The sequence below is a fragment of the Camelus bactrianus genome, chromosome 25 (genome assembly GCF_048773025.1).
Source record: "Camelus bactrianus isolate YW-2024 breed Bactrian camel chromosome 25, ASM4877302v1, whole genome shotgun sequence".
NCBI classification, from domain to species: Eukaryota; Metazoa; Chordata; class Mammalia; order Artiodactyla; family Camelidae; genus Camelus; species Camelus bactrianus.
The window spans coordinates 36223682-36239516 of NC_133563.1; the positions used below are offsets into that span (position 1 = coordinate 36223682).

Here is a 15835-nt window from a genome sequence, read left to right on the forward strand (position 1 = left end):
CTGACGGCGTGGCCAGGCCTACCGTAGACGGGCGTCTTGCCAGGCAGGATGACCACCACCAGCTGCAGGCCGGCGTATGTGTTCTTCAGGTGCCGGAACATGGGCTCCACGCTATCGGCCCCCTGGGCGTATTTACAGAAGCACGGCTGGCCCTGGATGGGCATGCCCGCGTCCCTCGAGATCTTTCTGAGCTGCTCTGTGAAGGACCTGAAGGAGAATGTTCGTCACGGAAGTCCTGTGCGCACCAAGGGCTCAGACCAGGCAGGGGCCCAAGGAAGGGCAGTTTAACAGACCCAGATCATTTTCACTGAGATTGGAACCCCAGTTTAAGTCCTGGACCAGCCCATTTCAACACGTTAACTCATGGAAAAGGCCAGGCGTGCTCATCACAAGCACAGGTTACTGAAAAGCCAGGATGAAACAGGAGACACCTCAACCACCGTGACACTCTGGGGCGTGGGGACACGTGCTGGCCTTTCAAAGCCGGGCACGGACAGAGCAGCTGCAGCCCACGTGCTCTGTGGGTGCCAAGCATTGCCTGGGTGGAGGGAACTGTGAGCCGATTGTCCCCGGATTCACCCCCAGGGGCCTTGGATGACAATCACTGGAGAAAACAAAACAACCCACAGCCAGAGCAGCACTGGCAGCTGCAGCCGACAAGCCCGAGAAGTCACAGGTGGGGCCAGGGAGACAGAGCCACCACCTATTTTAAGCTTAGGAGTAAAAATATCGTTGTCTTTTACAATAAGGGTAAGGACACCCCGACCCAACCTAGTCAGCGCTCAACCGCCAGCCCGTCAGTGCAGGCGGAGGAACACGAGTCCACACCTGTGTTTGTGCCCGCAACGTGCGTTTACCTCGGGACCACCAAGCCCCAGGGACCATGAAGTGAGGGGCCACGATGGAGAACGGGGAGGAGGGGCACAGTGGTCAGGCGCCAAGCTACACAGCCCCCCGCCGCGCCTGCAGCTGAACAGCCCACCCTGCACACCGCCTCTCCAGGAACCTGGGAGGCACAGTTCTGCAGAACCACCCTGTCTTGAAACATCCACCTGCTGCCTTCCCGGGCTTCGCAGTTCCCCTCCTGTCCCCGCCCGAGACCTTCCCTTCCCTGTTAGTCTGTTTGGCTCAAGAACATGGGGGACAAAACAGTACGCTTCTGGTGCCACTTTCAAAGTGTCCGCCTCCTGGCCAGCATGGGCTGATACAGAAACACGAAGCTGAAGTGTTTTTAAAAAATAATTTTAGAGGGACGGGTACAGCTCAGTGATGCTCAGAGTGCGTGCTTAGCATACATGAGGTCCTGGGTTCAATCCCCAGCACCTCCATTAAAAAAATAATAACTCTAGTTCACTGAATGCAGTTTTCCCTTGTACCTCCACTCTGTACACTCATTCTTCATTTACTGTTTGTTCCTTATGCACCTGCACCCCCCTCCACTCACCGCAGCTGCAGCCTGAGAGCAAAGTGGCCCGGCGGCCCCGCCTCCCAGCCTGGTGCGCCCTGGGCAGAGCCCTCTGAGGGGGAAAGGCTGCCAACCCCGCCGTCAAAACTGAGCCCATAACCTGCCTCCGCCTCCACCCCCACCCCCGCCCGCCCGGGGCCTTACTTCAGGTGGACCTCCGTGCACTGGCGCTGGGGGGCGAAGCATGCGATGGCCCACACCTTGATCTCGATGCCCGTGTGGAACTGCTTGTTCCTCATGTCCCAGACGCCCTGGACCGGTGTGGCAATCGCTTTGTTCTGCAAACAAAGTCAGAGTGAGAAGACAAAGGGAAACTTTCCACTGACCTTGGATTTTGTCACCATCCCTACTGCTGAGGGTCCCCCGACCAGATGGGGGCTCCTGAGGCTGAGAACTGAACCTCCGGGCAGCCCGCCTCTGAGCTGCCCGCCTTGCAGGCCATCGGCAGAGGTCCGGATGGATGGAAGGGTGGAGGACGGACAGAGGGATGGATGGGGTGAGGAGGTGGAGTGAGGAGGGTGGTGGGTAAGATGAGCAGGCAGGGCCCAGAGCCCCATCCAGCCTCACGGGCACCTGGAGGAGCAGAAGTGCTCTGTGATGCTCAGACAGCACTGCGTTTACTTCATCTCATTCACCACCGAGGCCGCCGGGAAGGGAGGGGAAGAGAAGTGCCCGGGGTGGTCAGGCCAGGCCAGCTAGGATGGAGCCTGCTGCCCTTGACCCTCCGTGGCCCCCTGCAGCTGTCTAAGCTGCTCCCACTGGGAGGAGAAACAGCGGGTGATGCATCCACCTAACTTTGTCACTCTCAGCCAGAAAGGACCAGGTCCCAACACTGTCACCTAAGGAACCTCTGAACTGCCTTCAAGTGATTCTGCAGCACAGGGACGGTCAGGAAGGGCCATGTGGAGGTGGTCACACTGGGCCGGTGGGTACCAGCAGAGGACAGGCTATGTCTGAGTCACTGCCACTCACTCTGCAGAAGTGGTTTTTCATGGAAGACACTGTTTGTCTTACTAAAGTGATAAAGCTCACTGTAAACATCAAACTTTAAAGAAACGAAAGTCCTTGTTCCCTGTATATTTTGTACCACCACCCTGCGCCTACCGGCCCCCTTCCGTAAGAGACAGCCACACCAATAGTCTACTGTTCCGGACTCAGCAAGCAGACATACACAGACACACAGCGTTTCATAGCAAAGGACCCTTGCTCCCCGTGTCTTTCGGCCTCAGCCCCACGGACATCTGCCTGGAGGGCTGCTGCAGAGCTGTCCTGGGCATGCACTGGGCGATGTGAGCAGTTCCTGCCCACCCGACCCCAGTCTCCAGACATCTGTCCCCCCACCCCTCCCCGGGGACATCCAGTGTTTTGCTCTAACAGCGGACAGCGGGCAGGGCAAGTGATGGAGAGGATTTGCTCCTATTGCTCCAGAAATCTGCAAATATTTGCTCCTTTAGCAGCATTAAAAGGTCTGAATCCTTACAACTCTAATATTTTTGCAAGGTTAGATTTACCAGGGCTATTTTGTTTTCCAGACCACTCCTGGCTTTAGTTCAAAGTAGAAGGACATTGGGTTTGCAATGCTGGTTTGACCACACAAGGGCCATGTGAGTCTCACTACTTCCGGGCACCTCCTCACTGACTTGGAAGGGGAGTCACAGGCCCTCCCTCCTAGGACGGCAGGGAGGGTACGAAGGGGCTGTGTCTGCAGGGTCTGGGCTCCCAGGTGCACAAGTGGGCTGAGAAGGAGCCAGGAGGACTTGTTCAGAAGGCCTCCTTCAGAGAACGAGGAGCAGTCGCCACGCCCACTGATGAGGCGAGACACCCGCGCAAAGGAGCGCCCCGTGGGGCAGAAGCAACTGGCTGCATGTCATACGCATTCCAAGGTCTCCATGAGACCTAAGAGAAAATATTAAGTAAAGAAAAAAATCAAGGCACACAGTGTAGTTAATACGCTGTTATCTGCACAAGAAGGGGTGAAAAGATACATGAATAATCCGAGGCAATTTTACAAAGGAGAACACCTTCCTGGAGAACAGCCCACACGGGGAAAAAAGAGATTTTTTTCCTATAATTCTTTGTAACTTCTGAACCTTGAAAGATTTAAAAAAAAGAACAGAACTTGTATTTTAAAATAAGGAAGGAAAAAACCCTACGAACAAAACAAAATTAAGCCTTGCTACAGGCTCCGGGGACCCGAGCGCCACTCCACCAGGTGGAAAGGTGCCAGGTTAGGAGGAACACGGGCTCCCGCCAGTCTCAGCGACGCCAAGGCCCCGGCCCTGCTTGCTGCCCAGGGGCACTGCGCTCTGCCCTGGGGTGGGGTGGTTTGCAGTGGGCGGGGGGGGGGGGGGGGGACAAGAGCTTCTCATGCACTATGAAGGCTCAAGGGTCAGGATCCTTTGATGATAAGAGTCAGAGGTCAAATGGGCAAAAACAGACAGGCAGACAGACAGCCCTGTGCCCGGACTAACTGACACACTTACTACAAAATACCTCCCACACAAAAGTTAGATGACAGAAAAGCAGCATAAGCTTCTGGAAGACAATTTACCACCGGCAGAGTACCTAACACACAATCAATGATGTTTTTACAATTTCGATGGAATAATAAGTCTACCTTTTGAAAAGAAAAAGGATAATTCCAGAAACTTCGAAGGGGTCAAGGAAACCAGTCCCTCACGATGCCCCACAGCTGTTACAGGCTCACAAGGGTGCAGGAATTGCCTTGACCATGGTCTGCACCTGGGGGGTGGTCCCACCCCAAGCGGGGTCGATGCTGCTGCTCTCCCATCAGCGCTCAGACTCGCACCCCCACACTCCCAACAGCCCTCACCTACCCTGCCCCCGTAGAGGATGGAGGGCGGCTGGAGGACCCGCCCGGTCACATCTGTCATCTCGTCTTTGACCATGATTCCAAATTCACGAACATACGGGTCTGTATTAAAACTGGCACTTCTCATCTTGAAAAGGGAAGAAAGAAAAGGCACAGAGTCAGGGGCGGCCTCTGCTTCTTTCCAGAAGCCGCGTCTGTCCGAAGCATCAGAGGTACCTCGCCCTGGGACCGAGTGTTGGCCCCCCGAGGGTGTCCTGCCCAGGACTGGCCCAAGGACATGCGCTCACCAATTTGCTAATCTCCTCCTGCCGATCGGGGGCTGACCTGGCAGTCGCTCTGATCATGGTTGAGGTCTGATTGTCCGTCAGCTTTTTAATACATCTCTGTCCCGCCACGATATTACAGACCTACGAGAAAACGCAGGAACGGGGGCGTCAACACCAGCACCGGGGAGCAGGCTCAGGTCTGAGGCCGAGAGTGAGGGCTGGCACCCAGCTCTGTCTGTGACAAGTCTACTCCTCGTGGTAAACTGTGAGGCACAAAACAGACTCTGGTGGTGGCAGCCGATCCTGAAACCACTAGAAACCGCACACCTGCAGGGGGCCCTTTGGTCGACAGCAGAACCCCCCCAAAGGGAGCCCAGCATCACAGTCTCGAGCTGGGAGTGGAGCTGGTAAAAGCAGGCACAGCCTGAGACCGCCACCAGCGGGGTGGGCCCCCGTGTCCGCCGGGCGCGGAGCAGGTGTGAGGCTGATGGAGGGAAGCCCGCCTCCTGGACAGTCTGGTTTTGGGAAAAACCAAACCAAGGCCCTAGATGTTCGAGCAACTTGACAAATTCCAGGAATTTAAAACACTAACAGAAAAGAGTTAAAACTTGCATCTTAATTTCAGCATTTGACCTTTCCCCAGGTGAGAATTTTTCAAACCAGAAGTGAATCCTAGACAGAAAGTGAAGAAAGAAACAGTCTATTTTCTGAGCACATTTTACTCCGTGCCAGAGGCCTGCTGGGCACATTACACACTGTCTCCACCTTCACTGAATCCCATGAGTCACAAAACCCATCTTACTACGGCGGAAGCTGGGGCTGGACAACGCCCATTAGCCTGCCAGGGGTCTCATGGTGGCAGGAGTGACAAAGTTTGGACCCGGGGTCCGATTGGGGCCCTGCCCCCGGGGTCCCCCCAGCACACAGAGATGGGGGGCACTTGCCTCTAGGGGAAGGTAGGTGTGTTTCTGCTCCTGCCCGACTTGTAAACATGGGAGGTGGGGGTAGCGCAGGACCAGCTTGTGCCTGTCCTTGAAGTACTGGGCCACTGTGCACTCCACCGTCTGCCCGCTCTCCTGCTGCAGCGGGAACCTAGGGAACAGAGAGGCAGCTCAGGCCCTGGGGGACGCACGGTGGAGCCCCCCTGCCTGCTCAGCTCGCACAGGGCTGCTTCCTTAGGGCTGAAGAAGGTGCAGGGAGGCCAAGCATCTCCCAAGGGTCAAAATGAAATCATGCCCTCTGGGGCATGCCCCTAAACTTTTGTTTCACCTCTGGAGCCGGAACGAAAAATACCCACATGCTTACAATACACAAAAATCCCAAATGACACACACATCTAACGTACGCAAAAGGGATTCAGGACGAACAAAGACAGAACCAGACAGAAAGTCCTGTGTGCTTTCTAGCTGGCCTCTGACTAGGCTGACTCTGAATGTCGTTTGTGGGCTGAGAGCTCCCAGTGCTGCCCCACGGGACCTGAAACCTCCCAGGACAGAAGACCGGAAGGGACAAGCTGGCAGGAGAGACCCCCATGCAGAGTGGGGCCAAGGGCGCTGGGCATGGGTCAGGGGACATCTGCTGATCCCTCTGCTCTGCCCAGGCGGTCGGCCATCCCTGCAGGCTCTGGCCAGTGGAGGGAGGTCACAGGGCCAGAGTGTAGGCCCATCCTGCGCTCTTGCTGCACAGGGCCCTGGGCATCTTGGTGTAACCAGTGCCCAGAGGCACACCAGGCACTGCCATGGAATGACCATGTAATAAACTGAAGAGTCCTCAATGGACCCGGGAGGCCTCCAGGTGGGGCTCGGGGGCCACACACGCTAAGATGGCCCTGCGTCTGTGTGGCCAGGTCAGTTACTGCACGGATCACAGCCCTAAACTGTGAGGTGATGGAGCACAAAGAGCACAGGACAGAGGCCCTGGCATCAGCGGGGGTCGGGGCCACGCCTGCGAGTTGGGGCAGCGTCTACTGATGGCCACCCCCTTCCAGGACCACGCTCAGCAGTGAGGACTGGAAAACAAACCCGAAAGACCCTCCTCTTGCCTGTAAGACTCAAGAAGGAAAACTGATGGGGGCCCCCATCCCATCCCACCCAGGCAGAACCTCATTATTTTATATCGTGAAGTACAGGACCCACTAAGCCAAAGGTGTACTTCTGAAATTTGAGAGTGACATCTGGGCGACAGTGCAGACTGGGCGGATAAGGGTCTGAGGGGCCGTTTACGTTTGGTGGCTGGCAGGCCTCCGGGTCACGTTGCAGACACGGTACTTCCTCTTCATCTGCCCGCAGTGCGTTATCTCCACCTTGAGACCTGGCGACACAGAGCGGCTGGGCTTCAGCGCAAGCCCTGCCACCTGGCAACAGGGACTGGCGCCCACAGACCCCACAAGGGCGTTCTGGGGGCCCTCGGAGTGGGCCACGTCACCCACAGGGACGCCGGCCACCCGAGACGCCCAGACCAGCGGCAGGGCACTGTTCTCAAAGACGAGGGTGGCGGCATGGGCCAGCTGAGGGCACGGTGTCAGCACCACAGCTCTCTCCTTCCTTCAGGATTATTTTTAGCAATGAGTACTGCTGCCCATCTTGAGACGCCCCCAGAAAGGGACAGGTGCAGAGGGGCGGGGCTCTCGGGGAGAGCGGCGGGGCCCGCCCACCATCCAATGATGGGCAGACAGACCCCAGCCAGGCCAGTGAACCCTGGACTGCACTTCCTTGAGTAGAAACAAGGCTCGCTGGGTACAGACAGTGCCAAAGCTGTGACTGTCAGATGCCAGGGAATCAGATTCCAAAACGTCATGAGACGCTGACTGTGACCCTGCAGCCGCCCTCAGGCCTGAGCACCCATGCCTGGACGTTGCCGAGACCCCACACAGAAACCCACTTATTTAGAAATTGCTCCCACTCTGAAATGGGTTAACTGTCCCCGTGCTAATCCATCAGACAACAAACTTCTGCCGCCCCACCCCAGAAATGCTCAGGAGACCCGGAGAGGGGCGGGGCCACGAAGGGACCGCAACCCCACGTGCCAGGTGGCTAGTTACCTTTGATTTCTTTGGTAAACTTTACCCTTTGGGAATCTGTCAGAGGTTTTTGTTGTTCTTCAATACTTTTAAAATCCAAAACTTCACAAACAAACTCAATCACTGGTTGTGCCTTGTAAAACGCTGTTGCCGAGACTACAGGCAGGAAAAGAGACAAAAGCAGAAACATGACCAGCTGTGCCCGGCGCAGCCCCTTCCAGTGGACCCCACACCTCTGCTCCCGGCACCTGCAGAGCCTGGATGGAGCAGCGGGGGGTTCGAGTCGGTCACTGACTGCCCGATCCGACTCCGGTCAGAGGCAGTGGCAGACTCGAAAGGAAAAGTCACCCTCTGAGAGCAAAGCCTCACAGATCGTGACAACCCCCCAAGTCTTGGATGTCCCGGCACTTTGACTGCCTTCTTGAACAGGTCCCTCTGAAGTTTACCACCCCCGCGTGTGAGCCAGCACAGAGGGCAGCCAGGAGTCTCTCAAGAGAGGCGGGCCACCTGCAAGTCTGGAGACAAGGTGGGAAGTGACAGCGAGCCGGCCCCCAAAGGGCCCCCCTGTTCTCATGCCCACCAGACCGAGATGAAGCTCCTGCAGCAGGGGGTCCGCTCACCAACTGGAGCCAGCCCCCGCGGACACCAGCTGAGCCCAGGTCCACCTCAGTGCCCTGAACCATGTCTCTGGAGTGGGCCCCACGGTGGCAATGATGGCCAAGCCTGAGGGTTACCGCCCTCACTGAAGGAGCAGTGAGGCGGGCTGGGCACCTGCAGCCCCCTCCCCCAGCTCTGACGGTCCCCAGCCCCACCGCAGCACGACTACCAGGGCTTCGCTTACCGTCAATATTCAGCATCATCTTCCAAAGAGAAGGCCGGACGGACTGATGGAAGCCAAACCACACCTCTCGGCCCCCTCCCAGCGGGTTGGAGCAGCCCTCGGACGCCGTGAAGAAGGAGCGGCCCACGGGGGTGTACCTGCAACGGGGGCCCGGGCTGGGAAGGCGGCCAGAGGCACCCGCCACGGCCGGCCCCACGCCCTGTCCACGGCTGGCTCTGCGGGGTGCCCAGCCTGGCCTCGACTCACGGGGACACGTGGAGAACAGGACACTTGGCGACCCGCTGAGTCTCGGTTTCCCACATGATCCAACCACCTAACGCCCCGCCCACAGCCCGCGACCTGCACACAGCACTTCACCTCTGTCTAGGACTGGGAAGGGGGGCGGGGTGCACACGACCGCAGTCAGGAAGAGCTGGCTGGACCAGCCTGAAGTGCCCGCTCAGCTCCTCTACGGAGAGGCTCCAGACACAGGGAGTAGGAGCTCAGACCTCAAACTGTGGGACAGCGAGGCCAAGGGGGGACAGACCCACGCCCTCCCAGGGGCCAGCTGCTGCCACAGCGCAGCAGTCGGTGCCTGCGGCATCTCCAAGGGTCTCCAAGGGAAGACCCTGTCACCTGCAAGCTGAGCCACCACACGACCCTCTTTGTCTCTCCCTTAGATGTGTTAATGTGTTAATCCTGCCTCTTTCTCTATTATTTTCCCCAAATGAAAGACTTTCCTCCTGACTGTAAAAGTCACATGGTAATTAATTCAAAGGAATTCAGAGAAAAAAAATCACAGTAATTCCTGCCACTCATCAAAAACCGTATTCGACATTCTGGCAACAACCCTTCTAGAGTGAGGTTATTTTGCACCCACCCACCTTCCTGCCGTCAACAGCTCCAAGTGGTGACAGATTAGATGCTGGGGGCCGGGGGGACCACTGTGAAACTGAGCACAGCCCCTCCAGGCGCCTCCTCTCACACTTCCTCTCTCCCCTCAGTCCTGAGAGCTCTGGTCGGTATGGGCAGCGCTCAGGATGGAGGTTTGTTTCAGTCTGAGGCATCCCTTCTTCCACTTACTCATTCAAATTGTTCCTGAGGCCCTACTGTGTGCTGCAGACGTGGAAGGAACAGGTGCCCCAGGTCACAAACAGAGGTATGGGTGTGGCTCGCACGTGCTGCCACACAGGAGTCAGTGCAGCCCTGTGTCTCCCACCGGTCAGTTATGAGTCATCAGAGTGCCCAGCTGCGCTCTGTCCCAGGTGTGGAGAGAAAGCAACCCCACAGAATAAGCCCACGTGCGAGGCAGGGGCAGGGGCGCTGCCCATAGTCCTGAAAAAGTTTCTCCACGTGCTGGACGCCAGGCCAGCCCAGAACCTGGAACAGGATTCTACTGTTATGGGTCCCCAGTGTGAGGGCGAAAGAGGAACAGGACCGAGCTCACAGTCGGGCAGAGTGAGGGACGACGCCCAGCCGTGCCAGAGACAGGGAGGCAGTGTCGCCGTGCTGGGCTGAGAGTTCCGGCAGCCTGCTCTTCTACGGCAGGCTTTCCCCAGGCTGACACTGTAGCGCTTCCATCACATGCATCCTCATGGCCATCACCACCCGACCCAGGAGGCAGCTCTTCCTCACACAGAGGAGACAAGTGCTCAGGTAACGCTGGCGTCAGAAGCAGAAGCTCCTGGACCAGCTCAGGGACGGTCCTCACCTCATGGACGGCAAATGCCTCATGACCACGTCCAGGGCCTGGATCGTCTCAAAGGGGACGCTGGGCAGCCGCCCCGAAAGTGCATCGTGTAAGGCCTGTAAGCTCACGCAGGACACCCACTTGATGGACACCTTGAAGATGCGGTCCTTCCCTTCTCCTGGCAACGTGACCTCCAGCTCCACCTGGGGGGGCGTCCAGAGCACACGGTTACTGACGCTTCCCTCCTGAGGAACTATCAGGGGGTCAGGGACATTCAGTCAGTCCTTTCTCCAGCACACACGAGCGCGCCCGCCCCAGGCCCCGCCCGCCCCCGCACGGTGACTGGGGCTGCACCGGGCAGTTCAGCTCTTCCCTCTGCGGTGCCCGGTGCTTACTCTTAAGCCGCACACGGGGCAGCCAGGAGAAGCAGCGGCGAGACCACGGCCCGAGGAGGCAACGTCAGGGCAACGGGGCTCCGCGCGGCTGCTTGCCTGGGTCCCGGAGCCCCTCTGAGGAGGGTGCCCAGGGAGAGGAAAGCGGGGGCAGGCATGAGTGGAGGCTGCTCCTGGGACAGGGGAGGGACGCCGGCAGATCGTTGGGGTCCTGGAGGGCCACTCTTTCTCCAGTGGAACTGAGAAAACTGCAGTGGGTCCAGTTTCACAGTAGGTGAATAGGGAACAAAAAGCCTTCTCAGAATAGACATGAGGTAAACAGCAAGATGCTAACGACTGCAGAGTATAGGGACGTGCCTCCTCCAGTCCCTTCACCCCTTCTGTCTGAGTAAACGAGTCCGTGCTAAAGCGTAAGCCTATGAGTCCCCGAAGGCAGGACGCGGGCGGCGGGGACAGCGTGTGTTGGCTCTTCCCCAGGCAGACGCGCCCCCTGCCCGCCCACTGACTGTCCACACCCACCGAGCACAGGGACGTGCCGCGGCACCGCCACCACCAGGGACAGGACGGCAGAGCAAGCAGCTTCGGCTCCGAGCACTTGAAATGCGGTTGGTGTGACTGCGGGACCAAACTTCTAGCTCCGTCCATTTTTAATAACCTTAAACACACAGAGCCACGTGTAGCTAGTGGCCAGTCCAGTACTGGACCACAGTCTACGGTGTGGCCTCCAGATTCCACCCTCGCAAAGAACATGAACCCATGTCCCTCCCCTCCAGCCAGGCCCTCATCTTCACTCAGCCCACCCCACCTCGCTCCGCGTGATGCCCAGACCCACCTTTCCCCAGTCACTTCACGCCACCACTTCAAACCCTCCAGGTAAGTCACCTGGTAACTGCAGACACACCCTGAACACGGCACACACAAACCTCCCTCAGGTGAGGACTGAAGCAGTTTTAATATTTGCTGATAATAATCCTCGTGTGTCTAGAACATCTATGGCCCACAGGTCACAGACCACATACATTTTATTCTCAAACACCCAGAAATGCTAGCAAGGAAGACTTACCACGTTTTATACATAAAAACACAGAAACCAGTCCAAGGCCACACAACCGCAAAAGGGCAGAGGTGGGGTTGGGAGCCAGCTGGCTGAGACCAAAGGTCCTTCCACTCACCACGCGATGACCAGGGGGCCGCAAGGTCCTCAGTAGCGGGCTGGGGGCTGTCACTTCGAGGGCAACACAGCAGAGGCCAGGCCACAGCCCCGCCCACCCTGGGCCTCTCAGAAGGAAGGGGCTCAACCCCGCTGCACTATCTGCCTGGAAGGCCGCCCCACTCAGGCGCCCAGCAAACTCCCGCCAGCTGCTGCATCCCTGCTCAAGCACCTGGCCAGCACCAGGCTTATTCATTCACTCCCCCTCCGCCCTCTCCCAGCAGCTTGTTCTCATTCCTGTCTATGCACCCTCTGCTCCCGGGGGCTCCTCCATCTTGCACTTGCCACACCTCATCCAAACATCACTGGAGCAGCAACCAGACTGTGCTGAAGCCTCCTGCATACCTGTGTCCAGGTAGACACATCCTTCCGCTCTGTGCACAGCCCCACACACCCAGCAGCACTCCGAGTACCATTATGCTGACAGCCCCGACCTGCAAAAGGCCCCAGGTCCATCCAAGGGAGGACAGAGCACTGAAAAAGGAACAGATTCTTCACGATGGATGGATTTCAAGTATCTAATACCCAGTAAAAGAAGCAAGCCACTGAAGGACAGTACTGTACAACTCCTCTCAGAGCAAATATATGAGAAGGGTGTACACACAGCTGATGAAACCAGCAAAGACCGAAGGGTCAGTTTAACCCAAGTCATCAGGATAGTGGTGGGAGTGGGGGGGGGGTTCCTGTGTGAACTAGCAGAGACCTGGCTTCAACATCAACAGAGGGAGAAGACAGCCCCACCTGTTCAGACACAGTACGTCAAGGTCACAGCCAACAGGTGGACGGAAACCACCAACCTAATTTCCAAATCACACACGGACGTCCACAGCAGGCATCTGGAGCCCATCGCATGTGTCTCCACCCAGCAGGACGCGGCAGATCTAAAGGACAGTCCTGTGAGCTGGTGCTAATCAGATGCTTGTTAACTCTTCAGCCGGTTGGGGGGAGGGGGCCCGGAGGGGCGTGCCCTCGGTCAGCAGAGGGTGCTTACGTTTTTAAAGTTTCTGGACCAGCCTCCTCTTAGCCTCAGTGAAGGGAACAGAACCAACTCCAGGCCTGACAACATTCCCTGCCAGCCACCACGTCTCAAGAGGCCGACGGTTACACGCACCTCATATGTGAGGGACACTAGAGATTTCAACAGAAATGTCACCCCTGGGACAAGGCAGCCTGGGTGTCAGCTGCGGCAGGAGCCTGAGCAAAGTCCTCACACCGTCGGGGCTGCTGGCCAGTGGAGCCGCTCCACACACCAAGATCCTCGGACCTCTGAACAGCCTGGAGCACTGCCTCCCAACAGCGCCGTGTCCGAGGGCGCTGACCGGAGGTGCACAGGGTGTGGGGGCTCCCAGCTCCATCACTGCGATGGTCTGACCGTGGGCAGGGGCGTCCACCGGGCTCCCTGTCTGTACAGGTGGGACAGGAGGGCAGCCCACCCGCCTCACAGACACTCGTGCCACCGAGGACGCCAGCATCCACAGGAGCTGGGACATGGGGACCCTGTGACTGCCACTCTCCCAACATGCACAACCCGAAGACCTGCGGCCGGCACTGCCCAGGGCCTGGAGGACCGCGAGCTGGCTGCAGAGCTCAGTAGCTCCACAGTCCAAAGCCACACTCACCTCTATGTCTGAACACCACCAGGGTGACAGACTAGAATCCGGTGCCACCACACAGCAAAAAACAAAGAAAAGGAAACCGCCAAGAGCGCGAAGGCGCGCCCGCGGCCAGGGCCGCTCTCAGTAAGAGTTAGTGTCCAGACCGTGTGGCCCGTACACCGGCTGCCATCCGTCCCCAGGACGTGGGGCCGCCGGACTCGCCGTGGGCTCGGTCCCGGGCCTGCAGGAGCCCGTGCCTGGGGCCACAGGCCTTGTTCCCATGTGCAGGGAGCTGAGACCCCAGGTCGGTGACTGCACAGCAACAAACCCCTCCGACAAGCAAACTGTCGCCAGGTGACAACACGCTGGGAGTCCCACCACCCTCGCAGGGGACAAAGCCGATGCCCGAAGGGGCTGCTCTGTGAGGGAAGCACCTCCCACCCACCTGCTGCGTTCAAAGCACCCTGGCTTCAATGGAGGGCCCCTCAGCCCCGGAAGGCGGCAGAACAGCCCCAAAGGAGAGCCGGCGAGGCAGAGAAGGCCCTCCCGGGTGCCTCCCCAAGGAGGGGCCCCAGGGATGGCTCCCGGCCCCGCCTCCTGCCTGTCCTCAAATCTCCTGCCCCTCCAAGTGCAGGAGCCTCAGCGCCCTGCTCAGACTCTCCAACCTGTCACCGCAGGTCAGCTGGGTACTTGTGGCCTGGCTCGTGCAGCCCAGGACACAGGGCGAGCAGGAGGGGGCGTGTGGTGGGCTCTGTGAATGAACGAGAGCCTTCCCTGCAGGGTCTGCTGCCAATTCATTCGAGTGTGCACCTGCCCCACTGTGCTGTGTCCTTCCCGGAATAAATGCAGAGGCTGTAGCCCCAGGATGCTGCAGGCCCCTGGGGGAGGCCCGGGCTGCAGCCAGCATTGGGAACAACACACATTCCCATCGTGCAAATCATGTCATGTTCCTGCTGAAGAGGACATCCCGAACTGTGAGGAGCCTGAACAACCTTCCCAGTCTCCTGTTCTGAGAAGTGAGGGGCTGACCTGGGGCACAGGGCCTTTCAATCACAGTAAGGTGCGTGTCTCTTTCCACAGAGGGGCTGGAAGCAGGGAGGGCGGACGAGGGTGTCAGCAGGAGAGATCAGGAGCAGATCACAAGAGCTGCCTCCCTGCAGCCAGGGCCAGGCGTCGTGTAGCCCTGGGCACGTCTGCAGCAGCCCGCACAGCCACGGGCACACAGCGGGGCTACTGGGACATTCGAGGGTTTCCTCTCCTACTACAGAAGCATCCAGGATACAAAGAAAAGTACTTCACAGAACACAGAGCAAACACAAAAGGAAAAAGGGGTGTGTGTGTGACACTTTGCTGTAAGATGTGAATGTACGGGAACAGAAAAGGGGTAACACCTGATATTAACTCTCAGACAGAAGAGATAATTTCTGCATCCCACGAGTGTTTGCTAGCACCGTAATGAGTGGAAGGAGAGGTCTGGAGTCGAGACACCTCACCCTAACTGAATACCGTGGCTTTGGGTGGGTTCCCTAAGCCACCCGAAAAGAGGGTGGGGCTGGGTGGGATTAAATCTAAGAGAGCCTGTGCGAACACTGGTACTCAGCCATGTGTCTGAAGGGCTACCGTGGGCATGGAGGCAGCCCCCACTAACACCAGTTAGGAGACTGCTGTGAATCCCTCAGACCTGGAACAGTAACTATTAGTATCTGTGAACACGTGTGTACCGCGTCCCAGGCGTTCTGATTAACTACTTGAAACCTGACAACTCAGAGTATGATTTAGAACCAGCAGTCAGAGCACCACCCGGGAACGGCTTCCAAAGGCAGACCCTGAATCAGAACCCACCCATTAACTGAGGCCTCAGGGGTGCAGAAAGCACATTACAGGCGGAGGGGCTTCCCTTCGGGCGTGCTCACTTGCACACAAGGGTTTAGTTCTCACAAGGACCAGAGGTAGCATCTATACCGCCTGCCCACTTTGGGGGTGTGGCAGTCGCAGCCTGGCCCGGGGACTGGGACCACACCCGGGCCTGTGTGAACGCCCACAACGACATGCCTCAAATCTGAGTACCGTGCACGCTCCGCCACCCCTTCTGAAGGAAAAATAACCCTAAACCCCTCTTAGTACCTAATCATACACGTGCACAGGCCAAACTGTGAATAAACTCCTTATGCTTTTCCTTCTTATACAACTTTAAACAAAAACAAATGTGCGAATTAAACACACAACTTTATAACTGATAAATTTCAAAGGCAGAGCATGTTAACCTGCCAGGGGTGACCCTGCTCAGCTGACAGGCATCTGGTCCCGGGCCCCCACATTTAGGGCACCACGTCAATCACCCAGCGCCTGGCGAGCCGGCCCCGCGGCACTGCCGTCTCCCAGGGTCGCTGCGCAGAGCTGTGTCAGCACCTGCCTTCCCGCGGCCCTCACCACCCTCCTTATCAGACGCTGCCGTTCCGAGCCACGCTGTTGGGGCGCTGGTGCCATTGGCCCTGCTGCCCTGCCCGCCGGGCGAAAGGCGCTTAGTCATTTAAGATCATCATTA

At 57.9% G+C, this 15835-nt stretch overlaps 1 protein-coding gene across 2 annotated transcripts in view; it reads right to left on the reverse strand.

Annotated features, from left to right (window-relative positions):
• AGO2 (argonaute RISC catalytic component 2) overlaps nt 1-15835 on the reverse strand; it is a 93135-nt gene that overhangs the window by 27029 nt on the left and 50271 nt on the right. For both annotated transcript variants that reach the window (XM_074353146.1, XM_074353145.1), the window contains exons 4-12: nt 10115-10296; nt 8425-8561; nt 7605-7739; nt 6787-6874; nt 5509-5656; nt 4586-4705; nt 4303-4425; nt 1610-1743; nt 23-207 (exon numbers count right to left, since the gene is read on the reverse strand). In XM_074353146.1, the coding sequence (XP_074209247.1) occupies nt 23-207; nt 1610-1743; nt 4303-4425; nt 4586-4705; nt 5509-5656; nt 6787-6874; nt 7605-7739; nt 8425-8561; nt 10115-10296 (1252 nt within the window). The remainder of the gene's footprint in view (nt 1-22; nt 208-1609; nt 1744-4302; nt 4426-4585; nt 4706-5508; nt 5657-6786; nt 6875-7604; nt 7740-8424; nt 8562-10114; nt 10297-15835) is intronic.